A 20330-nucleotide genomic window follows, 5' to 3' on the forward strand; every position below is an offset into this window, starting at 1 on the left:
ATAGAATATGGAACTTTTTTTTTTTGGGGGGGGGGGTAATTTATTAGGAGTTTGTGTGTTGACGAGCTCTTCCAAAATTACAAATAGTGGTCCCACAATCCTTTTTTGTTTCATTTTGAACCCTTCAAACTTCTCCTCATCCCTTTTCCAGCAACAACATGGCCGCAAGATGAATGATGAAATAATACTAATAGCTTCTTTCTTAAGTTTGAGCTTTGAGTTTCCTTTTGTTACCTTCTTCTTCCTCCAACAACGGCATGGATGCATGTTGGATGAAATAATAATTATTATTTATTTTTTTTGACGGGGTCAGGAGCGGATTGGGGTGGACCTTAAGTCTACTTGAAAAGGACTGGTTGACATGTGACTCTGTTTTATTGGTTTCCTTCTGTTGCCTTCAAACTTCCCAAAAGAGTAAGTTTATTCCACATGATCTTGACATATTTGCCTACTTGTTTTTTCACCCCATTCATCTTCTTCTCACTCCTCCGCATCTTCCTCATCTTCCTCATCTTCTTGGTCTTCTTCCTATTTGGTCCAAAATAGTCGTGAGCTAAACCAACATGCATGCGCGTATACTGTGTGCGTGAGAGTGTGCGTGTGTGTGTGCGCGCGCGTGTGGCTCGCGTGGCCAACATGAGGGGAACTTGTGCCATTGTGTGTGCGCAAGCCAGGGAGGAGACACCCCCGGTCCCCTACTTCGACCCCCCCAACCACCCCTCACCCCTCAGCTGTATGCAAATTCAGCTCGCACCTGCTCTTCTCTCAACAACAGCATGCGCGGGCCCGACGCAGGCTGGCTGGCGCGCGTGAGCCAACCCCTCGCCCCCCAAACTATCCCGTAACACACACACACACGTGCCCGCCCTCCACTGCCCCCCCCCCCCCCACACACACACACAGTCCTCGCACATGCACACATCTGGCGCGTGCACGTGGGGGAGGGAACAGGGACGCTTATTACGGCCCGGCCGGCTGGGTTTTTAGCGTCACTCGTGACGTCGGACCCCAGCTTGTTTGTATGTTTTTGGTGACGTCAAGAAGTTGGATCGTCCTCATTCGGGTAGTGGATCGGAGAAAACGGCCCAAGTTGGCTTGTTTATATTTCTATTCTTCAACCCGTGTGCGTGTTTGCGTGTGCGTGCGTGTGAGCGAGAGCGAGACAGAGAGACTCAATGCGAGTGTCTCTTTGTGTGCGAGTGTGTGCGTGCGTGTGCGTGTCTATTTGGCGTGGGTGTGTGCGCGCGTGTCCGCATGTCGTGAAAGTGTGCGTGTTTGTGTGCGCGTGAGTGAGTGACCGATCGCGTGCGCGTATAATAGTGTGTTTTTGAGAATGTTTGTGCACGCGTGGAATAGCGAGCGCGTGAAAACGCGTGAGTTCGTGTGAAAGTGTTGAGTTCGTGTACGTGTGAGCGTGGAAGTGTAGGCGCGTGCATGTTTTGGTTTGTTTATCCATACGTGTACGTTAGTGTGCGCGCGTGCGCGAGCAACCATTCATGTGCTTTCATTGGCATTGATTGAGCATGCAGCACGCGCGTGTGTGTGTTTGAGGAGCGGGGGGGGGGGCACTAAAGGGTGTGTAGTGAAGGACCACGACACGCCTTCAGACGCGGACAGACTTGCACGGCATCTGCCACTAACCCCCCAAACACATCGACCCCCACCCAAACCCAAACCCGCGCTTCCTCCAACTACATTTATGCCCCCCCCCACACCGCTCCCACCACCACCACACACGCACACACCAGCTCCTACTGGGTGCCCTAATGTGGTCTCTATGCCCCAATGTCCGACGGGCTCCCGCGACTGCAAGCATGTTAAGGAGCTGTAACGGTATGGGCCCTCAGGGCCCATATGGTGAGGGAGTTTTTGGGGGGGTCGGGTGGAGGGGGTGCCAGAGGGGTACCCGAAGAGGAGACACCACATGGTCACTCGTGGGAACGTAAACACTGCTCCCATCACACGATATCGATCATATGATGTCAGATGAGGAGGGGATGGGCTAAGTGTGCGTGTCTGTGCGTGCGCGCGCTCGTGCACGTGCGCGGCTGATTCATTTGCAGGGAATGTCAATTCACGTGCGTGATGATGCCACGCTGGTTGTGTTTGACAAGTAATGCCACGCTTCGTACTGACGCCCATGATTAGATTTTTTTCCCCGTGGGCCAACACATCCGGGACATCCTCGAGAGTCCCGCTCATTTGCATATTCATGAAGGAGCTTCAGGACGAGGTGGGGTGGGGGCATTTGGAATGGGGGTACGTGGTCTGTGCTCATATTTTGCAGATGACAGCCTGACATCGTAAAGATGTCAGTCATGTGATTTCGTTCATTTTTTGTTTTGTTCCGAGTTCTTGAATGTTTTTCTGTCGTTTGTTCACTTGTTGGGCTTTCATCTCCACCTGTTCTCATCAGCCGTGTTCCTTGTGTCAACCAATCAGCTCACTCCATCCACTCACGTCTTGTCCAGGAGCGCCTCGTGGTCTCGTCATTTTGCTTGTATTTCATTTGGAATGGATTTCATGAAACGGATTTCATAAAACAAACGTACGATCAAAGTGGCTGCGAATCATATTTGAAGGAAGACTTCTGGCTCACTTAATTGATGACGTTGTGAATTGAGGAAGTACCGCCCCCCCCCCCCCCCTTGTCTGTGTTTACTCTCCGTCTCTATCCTAACCACGAGCATCTGCCTTGCCTTGAACAGATGCACACACCTGCCCCCCTCCCACTAGACCCCCCCCCCCCTCACCTCCCCAAAAGCCTTTCAAGCTTCCATGGGAGCCTGGCGCGCCCACAATAGGGGGGATGCAGTAACCAAATACGGCCTATCCCCTCAGGACAGGACAGGCGGGCGCTGTGTGGAGGGTGGTCATGCCCCAAACAATCTGCTGTAGCGCTGCTCATTTTAGATGTGGTGGGGTGGGCGGTGCCAGGTGGGACGGCGTTGAGGCGGGCGGGCGTGCTGAGGTGCCCTCCACATTGAAGTGCAGCCTGTTTTAAACAAACGTGTTTGCTCGCGTTTTTCTTGCCTGCGCTGCTTCCAGGACGCTGATGCGGAGCTTCCATTTCTTTATTTTTGTCCAATTCGATTTTTGTCTCTCGGTGTTGCCACGTCAATTTAATTTGATCACGGCCTTCATCGTGACTCAAGCGGGTTTATGGAAGGCAAGATTTTTCTCTGGAAAAACATGGAGAACATCATCTCCAAACAAACGTTTTTTTTCCTTTTCTGCAAACAAATACTCAATCAAGTGACCATGTTTGCATTTGAAATCGGGCAGTTATGGTTTATGGTTTAATGATCTTGTCCGGTGTGCATTTCCCCCCCATAATGCCATGCGGTATGCCCATGTGCAAGTCCATTCTTAGTGGGATTTTGCTAAACAAATGTTACGACTTTAGTATTTCGCCTTTGCGTACTTGCAAGCAGATTTGCCGGTCCAAAATGTTGACGCCACATCAGCTCCATGCTTCCGTAACAAAACCAAAAAGCTTTCTGCATATTTAGAGAAAGTCGTCTCTTTATTATTTCCAGAGCAAGCAATGAGATTGTTTTTTTTATTTAACTAATCAGATTTCCAGTTGATTTTAGCAAGCCGGCCCATGATGACATCCGCATATGTCCGGTTTCGGATAGCTTAGCTTGATGAGCAAAACAGAAAAAAGTTGAGTTTGCTTCATTGCGACGTGATCGTGTTCGCCCAGGTAACAAAAGCTCTGCCCGCCACTGGAAACAAGTGGCTATTAGGAGGCCGATCGGGGGCGGCAGGTGCTCCCTGGACCGGCTGGATGAACGGGAGGGGGTTGGCGTTGCTCGAGGTTGGGGTGTGGGGGTATCGTCGGAAGACCAGGTTACACATGAAAAGCCGTCTTTTTGTTTCCCAAAAGAGGTGCGACAGCCCATCGCTGGGGCAGCGGTGCTTCATGGTGCCATAATAGCCCTCTGTTCCTATCTCTCAGCTGCCACTGCGGGACAGAGGATCCACACGCACCTGTTGTGCCCCCCCCTTCACACACCGCCACCCCCCCGCCTCATTGTGTCCAGCCCGTCTTAGCGTTCTACACCTCAGGAATGCTCCTCGTCCCCCGAGAGAGCTTATCCACAGTGGCAAGGGGGGGGGGGGTGCACATAGGAAGGAGCTTGGGGGTGTCGCTTCAAAGTGTGTGTGTGTGTGTGTGTTGTTGGTCTCTCCGGGGGCCGGTCCATCCAGATCCAGAGAGCCCTGTCCTAAATCACTGGCCCCTGGGGGAAGGCTCTCCATTGTGGCGAGATGGCCCCCGCAAGCTGGGCCGCCAGCTGCCACTGATGCAGCGTCATGTGAACACCCACCACCCCCTCACACACGCACACACACACCACCTTGAGCCCCACCACAATGTTCCACAGCATTAAAGTCTCTACACACCAATTTGGACAATTCTCACGTCGGCACGTCGGACCGGAAAATGTCAATTAAAAAAAAAAAAAAAAAATGTCAATACTGAATACTGCTATCATTTTTACCCGGTGTCCACCCTTGTGATGGACGCATGAGTGAAAATAGCTTCAATTTTCACCACTTATCCGCTTTAGTCACTTCCGGTTCTCGTTGGCTGCACCGATTCGCTATCTTACAGCCAATCACAGTGATCATTTGTCCCGCTCGCTCGACCCGATTGTACATCGGTCGAACACGTTTGATGATGGCAAACTCTGATGAAGGTTACCATGGCGACCCCACGCCAAGGGGGGGGAAGCTCACGTTCTCATGGTGGCGGTGGCTCGGACAGCGGGCGCGGGCGCTGGGAGGGGGGCGGGGCGGCGGATATCAATGGGGGCGAGCGAGACGACACCCGTGGCACACGCCTGTTGACCGAGCCACAAAGCAAAAGTGTGTGACACCCCCAAAAGACCCCAACCCGCGCACACACACTGCTGCTGCCATTGTCCTCCCAAGACACAAGGCCAATCCCCCCCAACACACACACACACACACACACGCACAAAATCGGCTTTCCCACCCGCCACCACGAAGGCAAATTTCTTTGGATTGTGCCATTTATACGTGAGCAAAATCGGGAGTGTTTTACAGAACACGATTATATTATTGAGATAGAGGATTCAAGGACCAAAATGGGAAAATAAATCTTGTAAAAATAAAGAGCATATTCTCTCAGGACTAGAATCTTCTTTCTAGACAAGAATCTTCACTCTGTCTTAGAATCCTTTACTTTGGACTCGAACCGTCTCTCTAAACGTGAACCTTCTCTGGACTAGAACTTTCCCTTGGGACTAGAAGAAGGACTAAAACTTCTCTCGGGACTAGATCCTTATCTGGAGGACGGACACCTTGCTTCATAACTGGAAACCTTCACTCGGGACGAGACATCTGACTTTTTTACTATAATTGTCGGTCAGGACTATAATTTTCTCCCCGAACTGGAATTATTTTCTCAGGACTCCAGGATTCTTCTCTTGGGCCGAGAGTGTTCTCTTCTTTGAAATCTGTTCTTTGATTAACTTGGGAGCTGCCGTAGAGATTTCCAGACTGATTTTGAAGTTTTTGGACCTGTGCAAATCCAAAGCCAGCATCGGGCCCACACGATGTGGCAAACTGGAAATGTTGTAAGGCGGAGCAGGTGGGCGGAGCACGACAGGGGGTCGCGCTCCCAGTTGTGGTTGGTGGGGGCGGCGAGCGGACTTTGGGTTCTTTCGGGACGGATGGCTGGCTGGCTGGCTGGTGCGGGGGTACGGCGGCTGGCGGGGTCAGGCCCGCGTGTCCTGGGAAAGTTGCGCTCTCCATTTGAATGCGCACATGTTGCGGCCTTCTGGAGGCTGCGTCAATGCACACGCTGACAGATGGCCGCGGGGCCATAACTATGGAGGACCACCACCGCCACATCCCCCCAGAGAGAGAGAGGGAAGCGTCGCTCAGCTGATCCCATCAAAAAGAGACGTGAGGAAGAGGGAGGAGGATAGTGTGTGTGTGTGTGTGTGTTGCACGTGTGTGTGTGTATACCTCTAAATTGAGTTCATGTATTTGCCTAATCTTCACACATTCAGTCGAGGCGAGCAAGGAGGGCGTGCACATGACTTTTGAGAGAGTGAGTGTCCACGTGTGTTTTTCATGTGTGCGAAAGTGAGAGGGGGTGTGGGGGTGTGTGTGTGTGTGTGTGTGTGCATTTCTTGTTTGTGTATTTTTGTGCACATGAGCGTGCGTTTGTGTGTGCAGGAGTGCAAATGTGTGTGGCTGTGTATGTGCTTGAGTGTTTGATTGACAGATTGCAAGTGTGTTTGTGCCTGAGCGAGCCTCCAAAGGTGACTTTTTTTTTTTTTTACACGCACACACAAACACACATTTACATCGGCAAGTGTTTTGTTTTGTGCATATTTGGTCTTATTTAGCAATCCTTTTTAATTGCGTCATTATTTGTATCTCTTGGAAATATGCCATTATTCTTGCAGGGAGAAAAAAACGTATTCAGATCACAGGTACATTTAATAAAAATGTTTTTTTTTTTTTTGCTGCGGGTCAGAGTGATCGCATAGTGGAGTCTTCGCCGCTCTCGAAATTTGCTGGCCAAACAAGATTTCGCTGCGTTAAAATAACACTTTTCTGATCTTTACACGGGCACTTATATAATAAATGTGCATGTATACATGACATCAGTTCTAAATGTCCCCCCTTAAAAGACTCTGTCGTGATTTAAGAGCTTTTTTTGTGATGAGATTTACAACAACGCCCCCTTTTGGAGCTCAGCTTGTTATTTTTTTCGTCTGAGCTCTCTACGTCTCGGCAGGGAGGCAAGCGAGGTAATATTGCTCGAATCGTCATTTCTGTTGTCTAAAACGGCGACCCATCGCCACCAAAATATGAATGCACATTACTATTCTTGTCTCGTGGCGTCTTGAAGTGTCCACACACTGACACACTGTTGATCCTGTGTCACTGACTACTGACACCTAGTGGACGTAAAAAATCCCTGCAGGCAACCCTTTCCCTTGAACAGTCAACTGCGGCCCGCACGTGTTGGAACCTCGTTATTATTGATGACTTTCAGAGTTGACTGTCCCATCTCCACCATGTGCAAATGATTCCCTCATAGTCTTAGAAGTCAATCATGGAAAGGCCAATTGTTACTTTATTTATTTGTTTTCAGCGGTTGAAGTGGGCCAAAGTAGAGATGTTCACATATATTTAGGGGCCGGTTGCCCCCGTTATTTTGACATTCGTGACGTGGATACAATAACTTTGAATATACAAATTGTGATCGATCCCTCCGTGACTCACTCCAAGACATGATGGGAGGGGAGGGGGCGTGGCCACATTGCTCATGACCAGAGGGCAATTTCAACTCCTTTGTTTTTGTCTTGATCCCCCCCCCCCAAAAAAAAATGATAAAATAGAAAATACAAGCTAATATTTTCCCACAAATTAAAAAAAGGATCCATAAATTGAGCTTGTTCTTGAAAAATGGACCATTCCGGCTAGATGATCCCTTTAACAGTCAGATACATTCCGCACACATGCGCACAAAAAATGTCAAGCCTCGTAAAATCGGGTTTGGGTCGGGGGGAATGCAACAGCCAAAGTTGCTCGCACGGGCCTTGGTTATACCGCCTGTGCAGATGCATATGCACGGTCATCTTTCATCTTTCATCTTTCTCAGCAAATGTTGAATGGACACTTGTTAACCGCAAGAGGGCGCCACATCCTTGCTACAACAATTGACCCATTGACTTGAGCGTGGACGCACGCCGACAGGAACAACCACATCGATAGTTTTGTGGATAATTGACAATCCAGATTTCTTGATATAACATCTACCTATATGGGATACATTTTTGATACCTATAGCAAAGAGATAGATAGCAACTGATAGATGCTGATATATTTAGGCAATCGCAACGATGTACACATAAACATAAAAAAACACAACATAAAGCCAGCTGATAAAATATGTTGTGTTTTTTTCCGACCCAAAGATTGAATGATGATCTTGGTGTCTTCGAGGCGGGAGGGCCCCCCAAGGTGGGCAGATCGGCTCCAGACGGCAGTGTATGTAATATTTACATTGCTGACTTTTGTTGTAAATAACAAAAGTGATTCTGAAAGTTTTGTGCCAAGAGTGGTGCGCCAGTGCGCCAGCTCCCTCTCGTGATATGCAAATAAAACTGTTCATCTAGCTTCGAACGTTAATGAGTTTACGTTGAATCTTTAAGAATGTTGGTTTTTGTTATTTTTATTTTTACACACAAAATATATATTTAGGTGCAATCTTTATTTTTTCTTTTAGTTGTAGAATTTATTTTATTTGAATATTTGAGGAAGGTTTTATTATTATTGTTATTATAATTTCTCTTTGTACAGTATTCATTTTCAGATGTTACAGGAATAACATTTCATTTACTTTTGAGGAATAAAATCTCTGTTTCGTGTTTGAACATAAACATATCATCTGAACTCTACTGATACATCTCCCCTTCCATAGTAACGAGATCTACATGAGAATTCTATTGCTTTGGCAAAAGCTTTGCATTGCTTTGCTGAGCGCGTGTCCGCCCTGCAATAAGCTCCTTAGCGCCGGTGCACGCGCACAGCAGAGTGCCAATCAGGAGAAAGCTGAACACGCGCACGCGCACGCGCACGCACACGCACAGCCACTTTGGCGCCTTAACACCTGTGGAGAGCACGCGTGGAGGATGCTCGCACTCTGACTCTCCTGACTCTTCTCCGTCGTCGTCTTAGTCTTTTTCTCCTCATTCTCCAGCGATGCTTCCCGGGGACGCGAGCAGCCCCGAGCCTCGCCGCGTGTCGCTGCCGGTGTCCCCGCCGAGCCAGCGCCACTTGCCGCTGCACTTGGGCGTGAAGCGGCGCCGTTCGGGCCCCGCGCCGGATCGTCGCGTCAACTGCGTCCTAGTGGGAGACGGCGCGGTGGGCAAGAGCAGCCTGGTCATCAGCTACACCACCAACGGCTACCCCGCCAGATACGTGCCGACCGCCTTCGACAATTTCACGGGTAAGAGCTGATGCCCAGTCGCGCTTCGAGGATGTGAACTGTCAATGTTCAGAGCTTCAGACCCGCTCAGCCTAACACCCCATTTAGTCAGATGATTAAGAGATTTACCTGCTCATAACCATCAAATATTGTGCCCCCACTACATCCTTAAAGCCCATATCCCACTTTGGGTCAAACATTTCTGACTGTTGGCGAAGGTAGAATTAGGCGCGTTCCTGTCAGGATTCGTTCAAATGTTCACCAAACTGTCGTCAGACGTTTGCCGGGTACTTTGAGTGTCGCAAGGACATTTTGAACCTATTCAAAAAAAACGGTTGGCCAACATTTTTGCAAACATTTGCGACGTTGAACGAACTGTGAGTGGAACGCGACATCCGGTGCCTTGGAACCCACTCGCAGTTGTTGGCCGCTCGATGGGGTCGGCTGCTTAACTGAGATGCTCAACTCGTTTTTAACTTAGACAAACAAGATCAGTATATTTTTGGCTTCATGACGCTTTTCAATAATCATATTGCTTTATTCCACAATTATTACCATGATTCATTTCTGACCAGCCCACTATTAGCCGGATTGATTGATTGCAAGTGGCGTTAAAACGGCTTTTGGGGAAGAATTGTTCACTATTATTGTGACGTGAGCTGTTGTGCTCGCAACGTCAAAACAAAATATAGTCCAAACTACAGCTTTTATATGGAAAAACATCCAAGTCGGGTCATTCGTATTGCGTACTGCGCTAAAATATACGTCATAAAACCACAAAATAAACCCACTTTTTGTGCAATAAGGACTAAATTTGGTTGATAAATTACATGAGAGGTCAAAGGAGTATGACATTTCACATACCTGGAAGCACAATGCTAGCCTAGCCGTCCGTTGCCGATTCTGTGCTAGCCTAGCTTGAGCTAGCATTTCTTCTGTCTCCTCAGTTGTGGTGGTGGTGGACGGGATGCCAATCAGGCTGCAGCTGTGCGACACGGCAGGACAGGTAAAGGCGCCTACGCAGGTGCGCTTTCTCACCTGTCTTCTTCCTTAATAATGTGAGTTCTCCTGTCGTCCATGTATGCGCCGTCACAACAGAAATGGGGAGTTGATGATGGATCCGTCAATGTAAGTTATCAGCCAGCCGTTGTCGCGGAGAGTAACGAGTGAGTCACTTTTAGCTCCCCAACTTCTGGTCAAGAATTTTTTGTCTTTTAAATTCAGTCCATGAGGCGAGTTTTGCTAAACATTATAACATTTGGTGGTCGCAGCTATCACCAGTAGACTTACAAAAAAAATCTCAAGAAACCATGTCAGCTAAGACAGAAAAAAGGGCTGGTATTTTTATTTGCCACTTTCCATCTTGCAGGACTTTTTTATATTTAATTCCGCCCCTACGGTATTCTACGGTCCATGGCATAGGTGTCAAACTCTGGCCCGCGGGCCAAATTTGGCTCGCAGTGTAATTAAATTTAGCCTGCGAGGCTATACCAAATGACTATGATACCATTTTACATTCAAAATGATCATAGTCATTTTACAAACTAAAACATTGTATTGCATTAATAAATTGACAATTATAACAAAACAGAAAAGGGCTTGTGCAATCAAATCAAAAATCTTTTTGGTTTGAATCGGCCATTACAGGTTGATGTTGGTCTCTGCCCACTCGCATTGAGTCTGCTGCGCGTGACTTTCAGCCATTGAAATCCGAGACATGATTGACGGTCGTGATTGTCTATTAATGCCGGATGAACCGATCCTGATCCAGTTTGGTCCCTCTCAGGATGAGCTCGAGCGTCTACGACCACTCTGCTACCGAAACGCCGACGTCTTCCTGCTGTGCTACAGCGTGGTCCGACCCGCTTCCTTCCGCAATCTGAGCCAGCACTGGGTGCCGCAGATCCGCCGGCACTGTCCCGGTGCGCCGCTTGTTCTGGTGGGCACGCAGCTGGATCTGCGCGAAGACGTCCAAGTTCTGGTCAGACTGGCCCAGAACCAGGAGCATCCGGTGGGCTCGGAAGAGGGCAGGCAGCTGGCTCAGCAGCTCGGCGCCGCCGGCTTCGCCGAGTGCTCGGCGCTGACGCAGAAGAACCTCAAGGAGGCCTTTGATTCGGCCATCCTGGCGAGCATCCAACAGACGCAAGATGGCGGCGATCTTATCGGCGGTGATGTTAGCGGTGGCAGTGTGCGGCCACAGAGAATTAACCTCAAGAGAAAAACTCCTGACAAGATCAAGAAGCTCTCTGAGGCTTGGTGGCGGAAGATCCGATGTCTGGTGGGGGGACAGAATTGTGATCATCTGACTGTGTGATCAGGTCAACAGACCGCAGGACACATCCTAGAACTTTAGACGGTGTCGCTATTGTGGTTAGTTGCTAATTCCTGAGAGGCCCAGGGTGGTATTTGGTGGTGGAAGGTAATTGATCACCGTTTTTGGACCTTATAAGCAATGAAAACACAATCATTTCCAATGGAGAGTTTGTAATCGGTCCCTTAGATGACTCCGACTGAAATATGGAGAGAGCGGAGGGAGGCGTGGCCTTATTCCTCATAAATCGTCACTTATTTCCCAATTTCTTCAAAATGAATAGACAAAATAATAAAATGGCAACTCATTTCCGTTTCCTGATCAAAAAATACCCAAAGTGAGCTTTTGTTAGCGAATAATGGGCCATCTTGGTTTTTGTCCGTCTTTAAGGGAGGATGAGTCCTTATTCTCAAAAGAAGATCCATGAGTTACCAAAGCTCTCGAAAGAAGAAGCACAGCTGAGATTTTGGATCCTAGATTTGGCAAGCACACAGTTTCTGGTGATACCGGTTCGGCAAGTAAAGCGGAGCACCCATCTGGAAACGTCTGCTTTATGTTCTTTGAACTGAGGGACTGCTCCAGAATGGCTACGTACTTATTGTGTTTTCCATGCATGACTTTCTTCTTTGTCTTATTTCTATCGTACAAATAAAGTATGAAATGAAGTCTTTCCCTGAAGTTGGCCGAGGCGCCATTATGCTAAAATGTTGAAGCGGTTCCGATCACCAGCGGGCAACTGACTCAACGTCATCTGGAGATGAGCTCAAGATTGTCCGAGTCTAATTGGAGCCGACGGGACCACCTGGGCTGGATTACGCCGCCATATGGCACCTGATTGCTCCTCTCGCTCCGCCGTCTTGTCTTTATCCCCCGCTCGCCTGAATGGGAACAAGACAGCGACTCTGTTGGTGTGTCAGCGGTGTAGCGTGCGGTCCACTTTTGTAGCCACAGATCTCATTTATGAGGGATACCGGGAACACTTGGCACTTTTGCGACTTTGAGCTGCCAGGAGAACTTTAAACTCAGGCCACATGGAGCCGAGGTTGACCTCCATTTTTATATTGGTACCTAAACAGAACATCCAAACTTTACGACTCCATTTTGACTTGACTTTCACCTGATGCTCGGCAAAATATGCAGCGTCAGTTGAGGCCAGGGGCAAAATTGGTTCCGATTAAGTACAAATAAGTCCAGAGAAACCAAAATGTTGCTTTTCAAAAAAGTCAAAAAAGCAAAAATTTTTGGACAAGCATCGATCATACAGGTAAAGGTACACGAAAATCAATAATGTTAAATAAATGAGGATTTAAAAACCAGATTCAATTAAAAAATCCCCAAATCAGATAAATGAAACACTAAACAGTGAAATGACAAAACACATATCAGGTTACAATAATAAAATATTTTTAAGTGAAAGAAATGGTACTGAGATGACCAAAACGCCGTCTTGGTTTTGATAGTTTCGCTGGACTTATTTGTATTTAATCGGAACCAATTTTGCCCCTGGCCTCAACTGACGCTGCATATTTTGCCGAGCATCAGGTGATCGTGCAAACCTCAACTCATTTTCTGCACCAAAGTTGGTCATTGCCAGAAAGTGACGTCACAGCGTCACAAAACAATCACGGCACTTATAGGACGCCCAATCCGATTGTTGCGATCTCACCGGAATGAAGAGAAATGAAACGTACACCGAAAGGTGGGAAGTTTTATTCGGCAAAGTTAAGATGTCCTTTGGAGGGTTTCCTTTTGTTGACGTTCGTGTGTCAGCTCTGAAGTGTAGATATTCTCGTAGTCACCATGGCGACGCTGCTGAGGAGACAGGAAAATATCCCCCCCCCAAAATAATTTTTTTGTGGGCTGTGTTTTTGAAATTTGGGAGTAACCAAAAAAGTGGTCGCTTCGCTTTTAACTCATATTGGGTCATTTTTTTGGGAGTGTGCGGGTGTGTGTGTGTGTGTGTGCGTGTCACCTCCTTGGGCTGCCGGAACTCGTTTGGTTGAATTCTTGCGGAGGCGGACGTCTTTTTCCTGCACACATTTGTCGTGATGACATCAACATGGAACGGAGTGACTAAGACGCAAATTTTGAGGAGCGAGAGTCTGGATTTGTGCTCGTACCTCATACAGAGAGCCAGCAGGACCGCCAGCATCAGGAGGACAAGCATCGCACTCAACCTGATGATGTTGTTTCGTGATGTTGCTACAAATTGCAAAGGTAGCAGTCAATCACACACACACAACACAGAAAATGTTTGGAATTCGGCTTTGGGGTGAAATTTCAGAAGGAACCAAAACTGTGCAGTAACCTTCACAGGTGAACGGAATTGGATCAGCCAGCTGAACTCCTTTTACAATGACAATTACAATTTACGATGACCGCACAAGTTTGACTTAGCTCTGCTGGCTCAATGCTAACACATAATGAAAAATATCATTGACTGTTGGATCATGAATATTTTAAAAACAATCAGTGCAACAGCACATGTAGACAGTCAATACTCACTGGCATTTATTCTTTGTCCTCTGCAAAGAACTACAAATCTTTCTGCAACTTACTGAGTCACTTACAGTAGTTGTGGAACTCTTCTTTGTGTGTCTGCATGTTTAACTTGGCCACGTTACACACACCAGAAGGAGCCACGTCATGATGCACAAAGTAATTCTTTACATTCAGATTGATGATCTTTGTATAATATGTTTTTCGAAAGTATATTACTGGATATTGCTTCTCCCGACGAGTGTTGCGAGCGCGCCGCAGTCTATCCCAGCCGTTTTTCGGCAGTCGACGGGATACACCCTGGGCCGGTTCGTGTAACTTTCTTGACTGAAAAACATATTTAAAGCATTTTTGTCTGGTTTGTCGTGAGGCTGGAAAAGATTTCCATTCATTTTGACTGAGAAAGATGACTTGAGATGAAATTGGTTTGAGTTCCGCATTCTATTTGGTCACAAAACAAATTCAACTTGTATCTCCAACTTGTATGTCCACACCCAACTGAACTTAAAGTTCTTCCCTAAAGCCTCGAACGTTGCCGCTTATTTTGTAGCACACCGAAAAATAACATCTTCAGAAAAATAAATCCCACCGAAACAAATTCGGTCGTAATCTTACTTGTTTTATGTTTTTGGAACACCGATTTTCGAATGTCCACAAAAACTGTAACGTCAGATGGACGTGAAAGGCGCATGAAAGTCATGCCAATTTCTCCGGAAGCACAAACTTTTTGTCTAATTTTGACATCATTGAAAGTGCTGAAAATGCTTGAGAAGAAATTTCTAAACATTCTTGAACGCTCAAAATGTCCGAGAAGAGAGAAAGTCCGCTATTCCCTTCCTCCGGCAGTGTTTTTTTTTTTTTTTGCCTATCGGGGGTCATCTGTTTTTTGGTTTATTTATTTATTTTTTGAGGACAATACGATGTGAAAACAGGTGTGCTTTGGTACATAGTGCAAATCAATTTCCGCCTACGTACGGGTTTTGTAAACTGTCGTTGAATCTCTTCCGTCTTTGAAGAAGAGTTTGAGAAGATGATGTAATCACGTAACTGGCGCTTCAGAGAACAGATGACGTTAAAGGTTGCTTGTTCTGAGGGAAGCTCGCGTGTCATGAGGACCACACAGAACACGTACGCTCGTCATCATTTCCGCCAGGAATAGGGCGGACAGGAACTTTTTGGCGTTTCCGCGTCGCTGCTTACCGTTCACGTCGACGCTGGCCCGGCTGTAGCCTCGACTGTTTGTGGCCAAACATTCGTAAGCGGCGACGTCCTCCAGCCTGACGCTGAAGTTCTGACCCGACGCCACAGGCCCGGGCGTGTCGGCCTTGAACCAGGTGTAGTTTGCCGCCGGGTTAGCGTCGCTGCTACAAGTCAGAGTCAGCCAGCGGGCCCCATCCGTCTTTGAGGGCACAACCACAGACGTCTGCAGACGTCTTGGGGGATCTGAACAACAAAATGAGACCCACTCTGGGAATAAACGAGATGAACATGATTCTTGTGATGACTGTCTTTTCCGGACTATAATAAGCCGCTACTTTTTCTCCTCGATTTTCAAGCATGCGGCTCACACAACGGTGCAGCTTTTCTGTGCATTTTTCTTTCACCGGCAGGGGCTCTCTATAGTTCAGAAACTACGTTAAATAAATCTCAAGTTTTTCTTTCTCTTGGGTCTGTTCTGTTTTAATGAGCAAAGTTGTTGCCTGTTGATGTACATTTATGTGCATTCCTAGTCGAAACTCGTTCTGTACGTGCAGTAAACCACTCATTTTTTTTCTACATAGAAAACTGCGGCTTATAGTCTGCTGCTGCTTGTATGTGTTTTTTTTTTTCAAGGAGGAGCTGCTGCGGCTTACATTCAGGTGCGCTTTATAAAGCGGAAATTACGTTACACGAAACCGCCATAATGACTTTGGGACTCCCTTTGGACCGGAATTTGGACTTTTGGCTCCATACTAGACATCTATATGAACTTTGAGTCTTAAACAGGACCTCCATAATAACGTTGGGATGAGGTCTGCTATTTGAAAATGGACTCCGTATTGACTTGGGTATGTCAACTTTTTGGACATTGGTACTTACACCGGACGTCTATGAAAAGCGGTGAAGAGTTGACATGCCCATATTGATTCTGGGCCTTGCAGAAGAAGCTTCCAGCATCTTGCGAGCTGATGGAGATGAAATGGTAATGTCTTTCCGGTCCCTGGAGCACAATGAGGTTGTCCTTGTACCACGTGTAGCTAGCGGTTGGGTTAGCATCACTGCTGCAAGTCAGAGCCACCGATTGGCCCTGGTCGGTGACGATTGATGGACTCACCCGCAAGGATGAGAACTTTGGAGCATCTGAAGAACACGACATTGCTCGTTTGATGACAAATCTTGAAAAACAACAACATGACGTTGGGGCACTTTTAATTCAAAGTACCACTTCACTCACATTTCACATCAATGGCAACAGGTTGTGACGACTTCTTCCCCAGCTCATTCTCCACCGTACAGAAATACTCGGCTGAGTCTGTCGACTTGATGGAAGTGAAGACCAGCTCAGGTCCATTTCTCATGATTTGGAGCCGTGAGGGTCTGATCTTTTTGTACCAGCGGTGTTCAGCTAAAGTGCTGTCGCTGCTGCACTTCGCAACCAACGGAGCACCTTCCAGAATGTCACCAGAATCGCTCAGCGACACCAGCGGTGCTCTCAGAGCATCTGGAGGAAGATTTTAGAACATTAAGATCAAGATATAATTCTATTTAATTCTTTCTTTTCAAACTTACACAGGCGAGGAGAGATGCTGAGTGGATATCCTTCTAGCTCACAGGTGACGTAGTCTCCAGGACTGAAACTGATTTCCTGATGTGTGTTCATGTGGAAAGGGGAGCAGCGAGCCGGCGGGTCTCCATTCAGCGACCAGCAGAAAGACAAATCAGCTGATGGTCTGCAGCTCGTCTCACATGACAACTGAGCGACCATGTGGGAGTGCTCCACTTTGACACTGTTCACCCGCACCTTCACAGCTGCAGGCAAGAGAAGCAAACAGGTTGCTCCGGGAATTTCATGCGCCATAGGGCGCAAGTCTGGAGATTGACTTGGCTAGTCGAAAACCTAAGCTGGACTTTGAAACTAACAATAGGTTTTTGTCTTCTGGAACTAAACGGCCTTCTAAACTGGATCTCCATATTTACATTGATACCAAAAATGGACCTCCATCTTGACTTTGGGAGCGGAACAAATGATTGATTTGAGGACTAGAAAATTCTTACAAGGTTCTATGTAGGTTAAAAGCGCTGATTTGACTTCTGATATTTGGCATTTTGGTCCAGGTACAACATAAAGAAGGCGTCAGCTTTTATTTGAAAGCGTGCCGGCAAAAGTACTGGCCCATGTGACCGATATCTGTGTCCCATAATGTTGAGGATTCAAACAAGAAAATGCCTCCAATTTGGATTTTGCCTGCGAAGACTCAATTTTGAAGAGTAAGCTGTGTAAGCAAAGTGAAGACAGAAGACCAGATCAAATCTGAACCGCTGATGTATTGTCTCAGTCGTCTTCAGTCCATTCCAAATAAACAAACATCATGTTTGGAAATAGCATTTTGCTGCGTTTATACCTGAGACTGTCAAATTGGTTCCTGGTAAACTATTCATCCATTCAAAATCTTGCGTGGTGAACTTGAAGCGATACTCGGAGGAATCACTCTCCATCACGTTTGTGATTCTCAGAGTGGAATGTCCGTCAAATTCGAGAGGGAACTCCACACGAGCTTTATACCGGTCTTCCAACCGGAGGTCCTGAGGCACTGACGGATCTATCCACAAGTGTTTATGGTCTGGACTGAACCAGAATTTGGACTTGACCTCGTTGTAGCTGCTGTAAGTGCAATTGATGTCCACTGAGGAGCCTTTGAGGGCGCAGATGTTCCTGGTGTTGTATTGCACCTTGTTACAAGAGCGGGACACACCTGAAAGATGGAACAAGCACTTGGTCATTCGCATTACCATGAAGCTAAGTGCTACTAGCGAGACCAACAGGACTCAACTCACACATTGGAGGAGATACGAGCTGCTGGTGTCCTTTTATTGCACAAGAGAAGCTGTTTTTCGAGTAAGATGCTGGTGTATAAATTTTGGCGTGTTCATTTTGGATTTCATCTTCATTCTCATACCAGATGTATGACGTAGACGGCCCCAGACTGCACTTGCTGACACAACTCAGAGATTTTGCATAAGGTCTATACCACTGTACGCTGAGGTCTGGATTTGTGAGGAAGAAAGATCTCATGTTCAGGCCCATTTTCAAACGACTTTTCCTCATTCAAAATAGCGGAAAAAGACAAGTTTGATTTTAGCGGCAATGCGAGGTCTATGAATATTTAACGTCTCTGGCATTAGAAGAGAATCCGTACCAGTGACGGTGAGATTGACTCCAGGCATGACAGTGTAGCTCCCTCCTCTCGTTGGGTTTGTTCCGAATCTGAACTTGTACACGCCCGAGTCACTCTCGCTCAGCTCTGTGATGGACAAACTGCACCAGTTGCCATGACAGTCATCGTGCAGACGACCGGCGTACTGTGGGTTCGACCTCAGATCTTCAGGCTGATGCTCGTGCTCTTTGGTGAACCACAATGTGTCCTCAACAATCGTGCCTTGACTGTTTGTTGTTGGTGGGTATGTGAAGACGCAGTGGAGGTCCACTGTTGCTCCTGTCAGGGCGCAAACCTTAATCCAAGGGTAGGTTCCTCCCCAGGGTCTCCCCTGCATACCCTGGACCACTAGAACACACAACACCACAAACGTAGTCGACAGACGCCCAAGGAAACATACGGAAGATGCCTGGGTAGATTCTCAGCTGTCCAGGTGAGGGTAATAAAATAAAGACGTTCCTTGTGTTTTCAATTCCAAATTTTCGGTCTAGCGACTCTGGTGTGTATGTGGCCCGGGTGTGGTCCTTTGAGGGTCGTCGGTGTTTGCAGGCGTGGCTGGCAATTGAGCAGAACTGACGAAACCTTTTGGATTTAAGATGAAACGTCTGCTAAGAAGAGTCGAGTCGCCTCCGTTCAACCTTTGCAGACCACAAAAGAGATGATGCAATGCCAACCACATTTGCTGTGTAAGCAGGATCAAATTGCGATATAGCTCTGCGGCAGCTGAGCTCTTGATTACCATCGCCGAACGGATGTTTGAACGTGCAGGAAGTGACTCGCCGCGGTGAAGGTCGGGTCGGGTTGGGGAGCGTGTGTAAGAATTGCCAACATAAACTCTTTGGTACCTGGTAAAAAAAGGATCTGAAGTCATCGGTTCAGGTCCGGTTCTCACAACCCTAATGCAAGGCCAGGAGCGTCAGGAAAACCTTCGCCATTGGACGGAAATATTTGAAACAGTTCAATATTTAATTCCGAGCTAAATGAAGCTGTGTCCGATTTCCACGATGTTGCCAACCACGGGATCATGGCCGGGAGCAGGATCCACAAGTTTCGGAACGACTGTATTTTGGTCTTTCCGAGCAACTCGGATTCCATCGATCGTTCGTCGTGCGCGTCAACCAAGTCAAAGATTGCATCGTTCAGACAAAGAACTCCAAAAAAATGGCTCAATACGCAATGCGTGCAGCGTGAGGTCTGAATTAAATTGCAAACCAGCAAGCCGCCCGACAACAGGTGCGCTATTCTCTGTGGAAAACGATCAAGTCATCGGACGTCCTCGGAATTCAAATGTTTGCGCAAATCTTCCCACTTGGAGCAAGGAACTCAATAAACATTTCAATAGCCAATTTTTCCAGCTCCTGAGCGCAACAAGGTGTCCCTTCGGCACCCCTGAGTTAAATACAGCTAGAAACAATGTCACCAAAACGTTTTCAGACTTTCACTGAATTTGAAAAAAAGCCTTCAAAATCTACTTGGGCTGCCAGAAGCTTTGTCGGAATTCAGCAATTGACCAATCCCGAAGCGCAAACATGCTTTGGATTTTTGACGATTGCGAAGTGAACTTGGACTTCTTTACTCGCTGCTAAGCCAGTTAAGTCCGACTTGGTGAACAGATTTGAAGATCACAAAGTTTGTCGTTTTGTTCACTTCTCTTTCTTTCCCTGTATGACCGAAGATAAGAAGTAAGCAACCTTCATGAAAAATGTCATTGCTTGTTTTGGGGGTTAGAGACGGCTTCTCTCTTGAAAGATGGCCAAAGCAGAAAAGACAACTTGAATGAAACGAAAACGTCGACTTGTCGTACCTTGTACGCCGAAGAGCAAAATGAAAAGTCCTCTCTCTGCGGTCCCAATCATACTTGCTGCTCGCTTCTCGCCAGCTCAGTGGGGGTTGTCAACCAGTCGTAGTCAACGTGCAGACCTTCCTCGTTCCCTTTTCTACACTTCAAGCTCGCACGTCACAAGCCTATACCTCAATGTTGGGCAAACTTTTCTTTTTAAAAATCAACACGTAGGCTTAGTCATTTGGAGATCAGTATGGGGGGGAAAAAAAGATACAAAATTTCAAACCCGTTTGTAAAATAGCTCATTTTATCATTAAAATATTTCCTTTTATTCCATTG

The 20330-nt window shown here is 47.1% G+C and overlaps 2 protein-coding genes across 2 annotated transcripts; one reads left to right on the forward strand and one right to left on the reverse strand.

Annotated features, from left to right (window-relative positions):
• Positions 1-1030: 1030 nt before the first annotated feature.
• LOC148334408 (rho-related GTP-binding protein RhoU-like) lies at positions 1031-11917 on the forward strand. The gene is made up of 5 exons (XM_088297921.1): positions 1031-1063; positions 8756-9004; positions 9931-9989; positions 10082-10111; positions 10770-11917. Exons 2-5 carry the CDS (start codon positions 8758-8760, stop codon positions 11295-11297), a joined length of 864 nt encoding a protein of 287 aa, XP_088154047.1. The 5' UTR covers positions 1031-1063; positions 8756-8757; the 3' UTR covers positions 11298-11917.
• On the reverse strand, positions 11355-20086 carry LOC148334409 (sialoadhesin-like). Its single transcript, XM_088297987.1, has 14 exons — positions 20013-20086; positions 18191-18556; positions 17829-18038; positions 17396-17746; positions 16563-16802; positions 16228-16494; positions 15873-16133; positions 14994-15236; positions 14765-14881; positions 13415-13496; positions 13267-13324; positions 12266-12411; positions 12126-12172; positions 11355-11425 (listed from the first exon to the last, which is right to left on the reverse strand). Exons 1-14 carry the CDS (start codon positions 20062-20064, stop codon positions 11355-11357), a joined length of 2511 nt encoding a protein of 836 aa, XP_088154113.1. The 5' UTR covers positions 20065-20086.
• Positions 20087-20330: the final 244 nt, after the last annotated feature.

Source organism: Idiotropiscis lumnitzeri, chromosome 6 (assembly GCF_059441095.1).
Source record: "Idiotropiscis lumnitzeri isolate Australia: NSW breed Sydney's pygmy pipehorse chromosome 6, RoL_Ilum_1.0, whole genome shotgun sequence".
Lineage (NCBI taxonomy): Eukaryota > Metazoa > Chordata > Actinopteri > Syngnathiformes > Syngnathidae > Idiotropiscis > Idiotropiscis lumnitzeri.

Coding starts and splice junctions, on each gene's coding strand:
- LOC148334408 (XM_088297921.1), top strand. CDS start 8,758: ATGCTTCCCGGGGACGCGAGCAGCCCCGAGCCTCGCCGCGTGTCGCTG. Junction 9,005..9,930: donor CGCCTTCGACAATTTCACGG/GTAAGAGCTGAT, acceptor CTGTCTCCTCAG/TTGTGGTGGTGGTGGACGGG. Junction 9,990..10,081: donor TGTGCGACACGGCAGGACAG/GTAAAGGCGCCT, acceptor CCGTCACAACAG/AAATGGGGAGTTGATGATGG.
- LOC148334409 (XM_088297987.1), bottom strand. CDS start 20,064: ATGATTGGGACCGCAGAGAGAGGACTTTTCATTTTGCTCTTCGGCGTA. Junction 18,557..20,012: donor TTTGCTCTTCGGCGTACAAG/GTACGACAAGTC, acceptor TGTGTGTTCTAG/TGGTCCAGGGTATGCAGGGG. Junction 14,882..14,993: donor GGCCAGCGTCGACGTGAACG/GTAAGCAGCGAC, acceptor AGCTTCCCTCAG/AACAAGCAACCTTTAACGTC.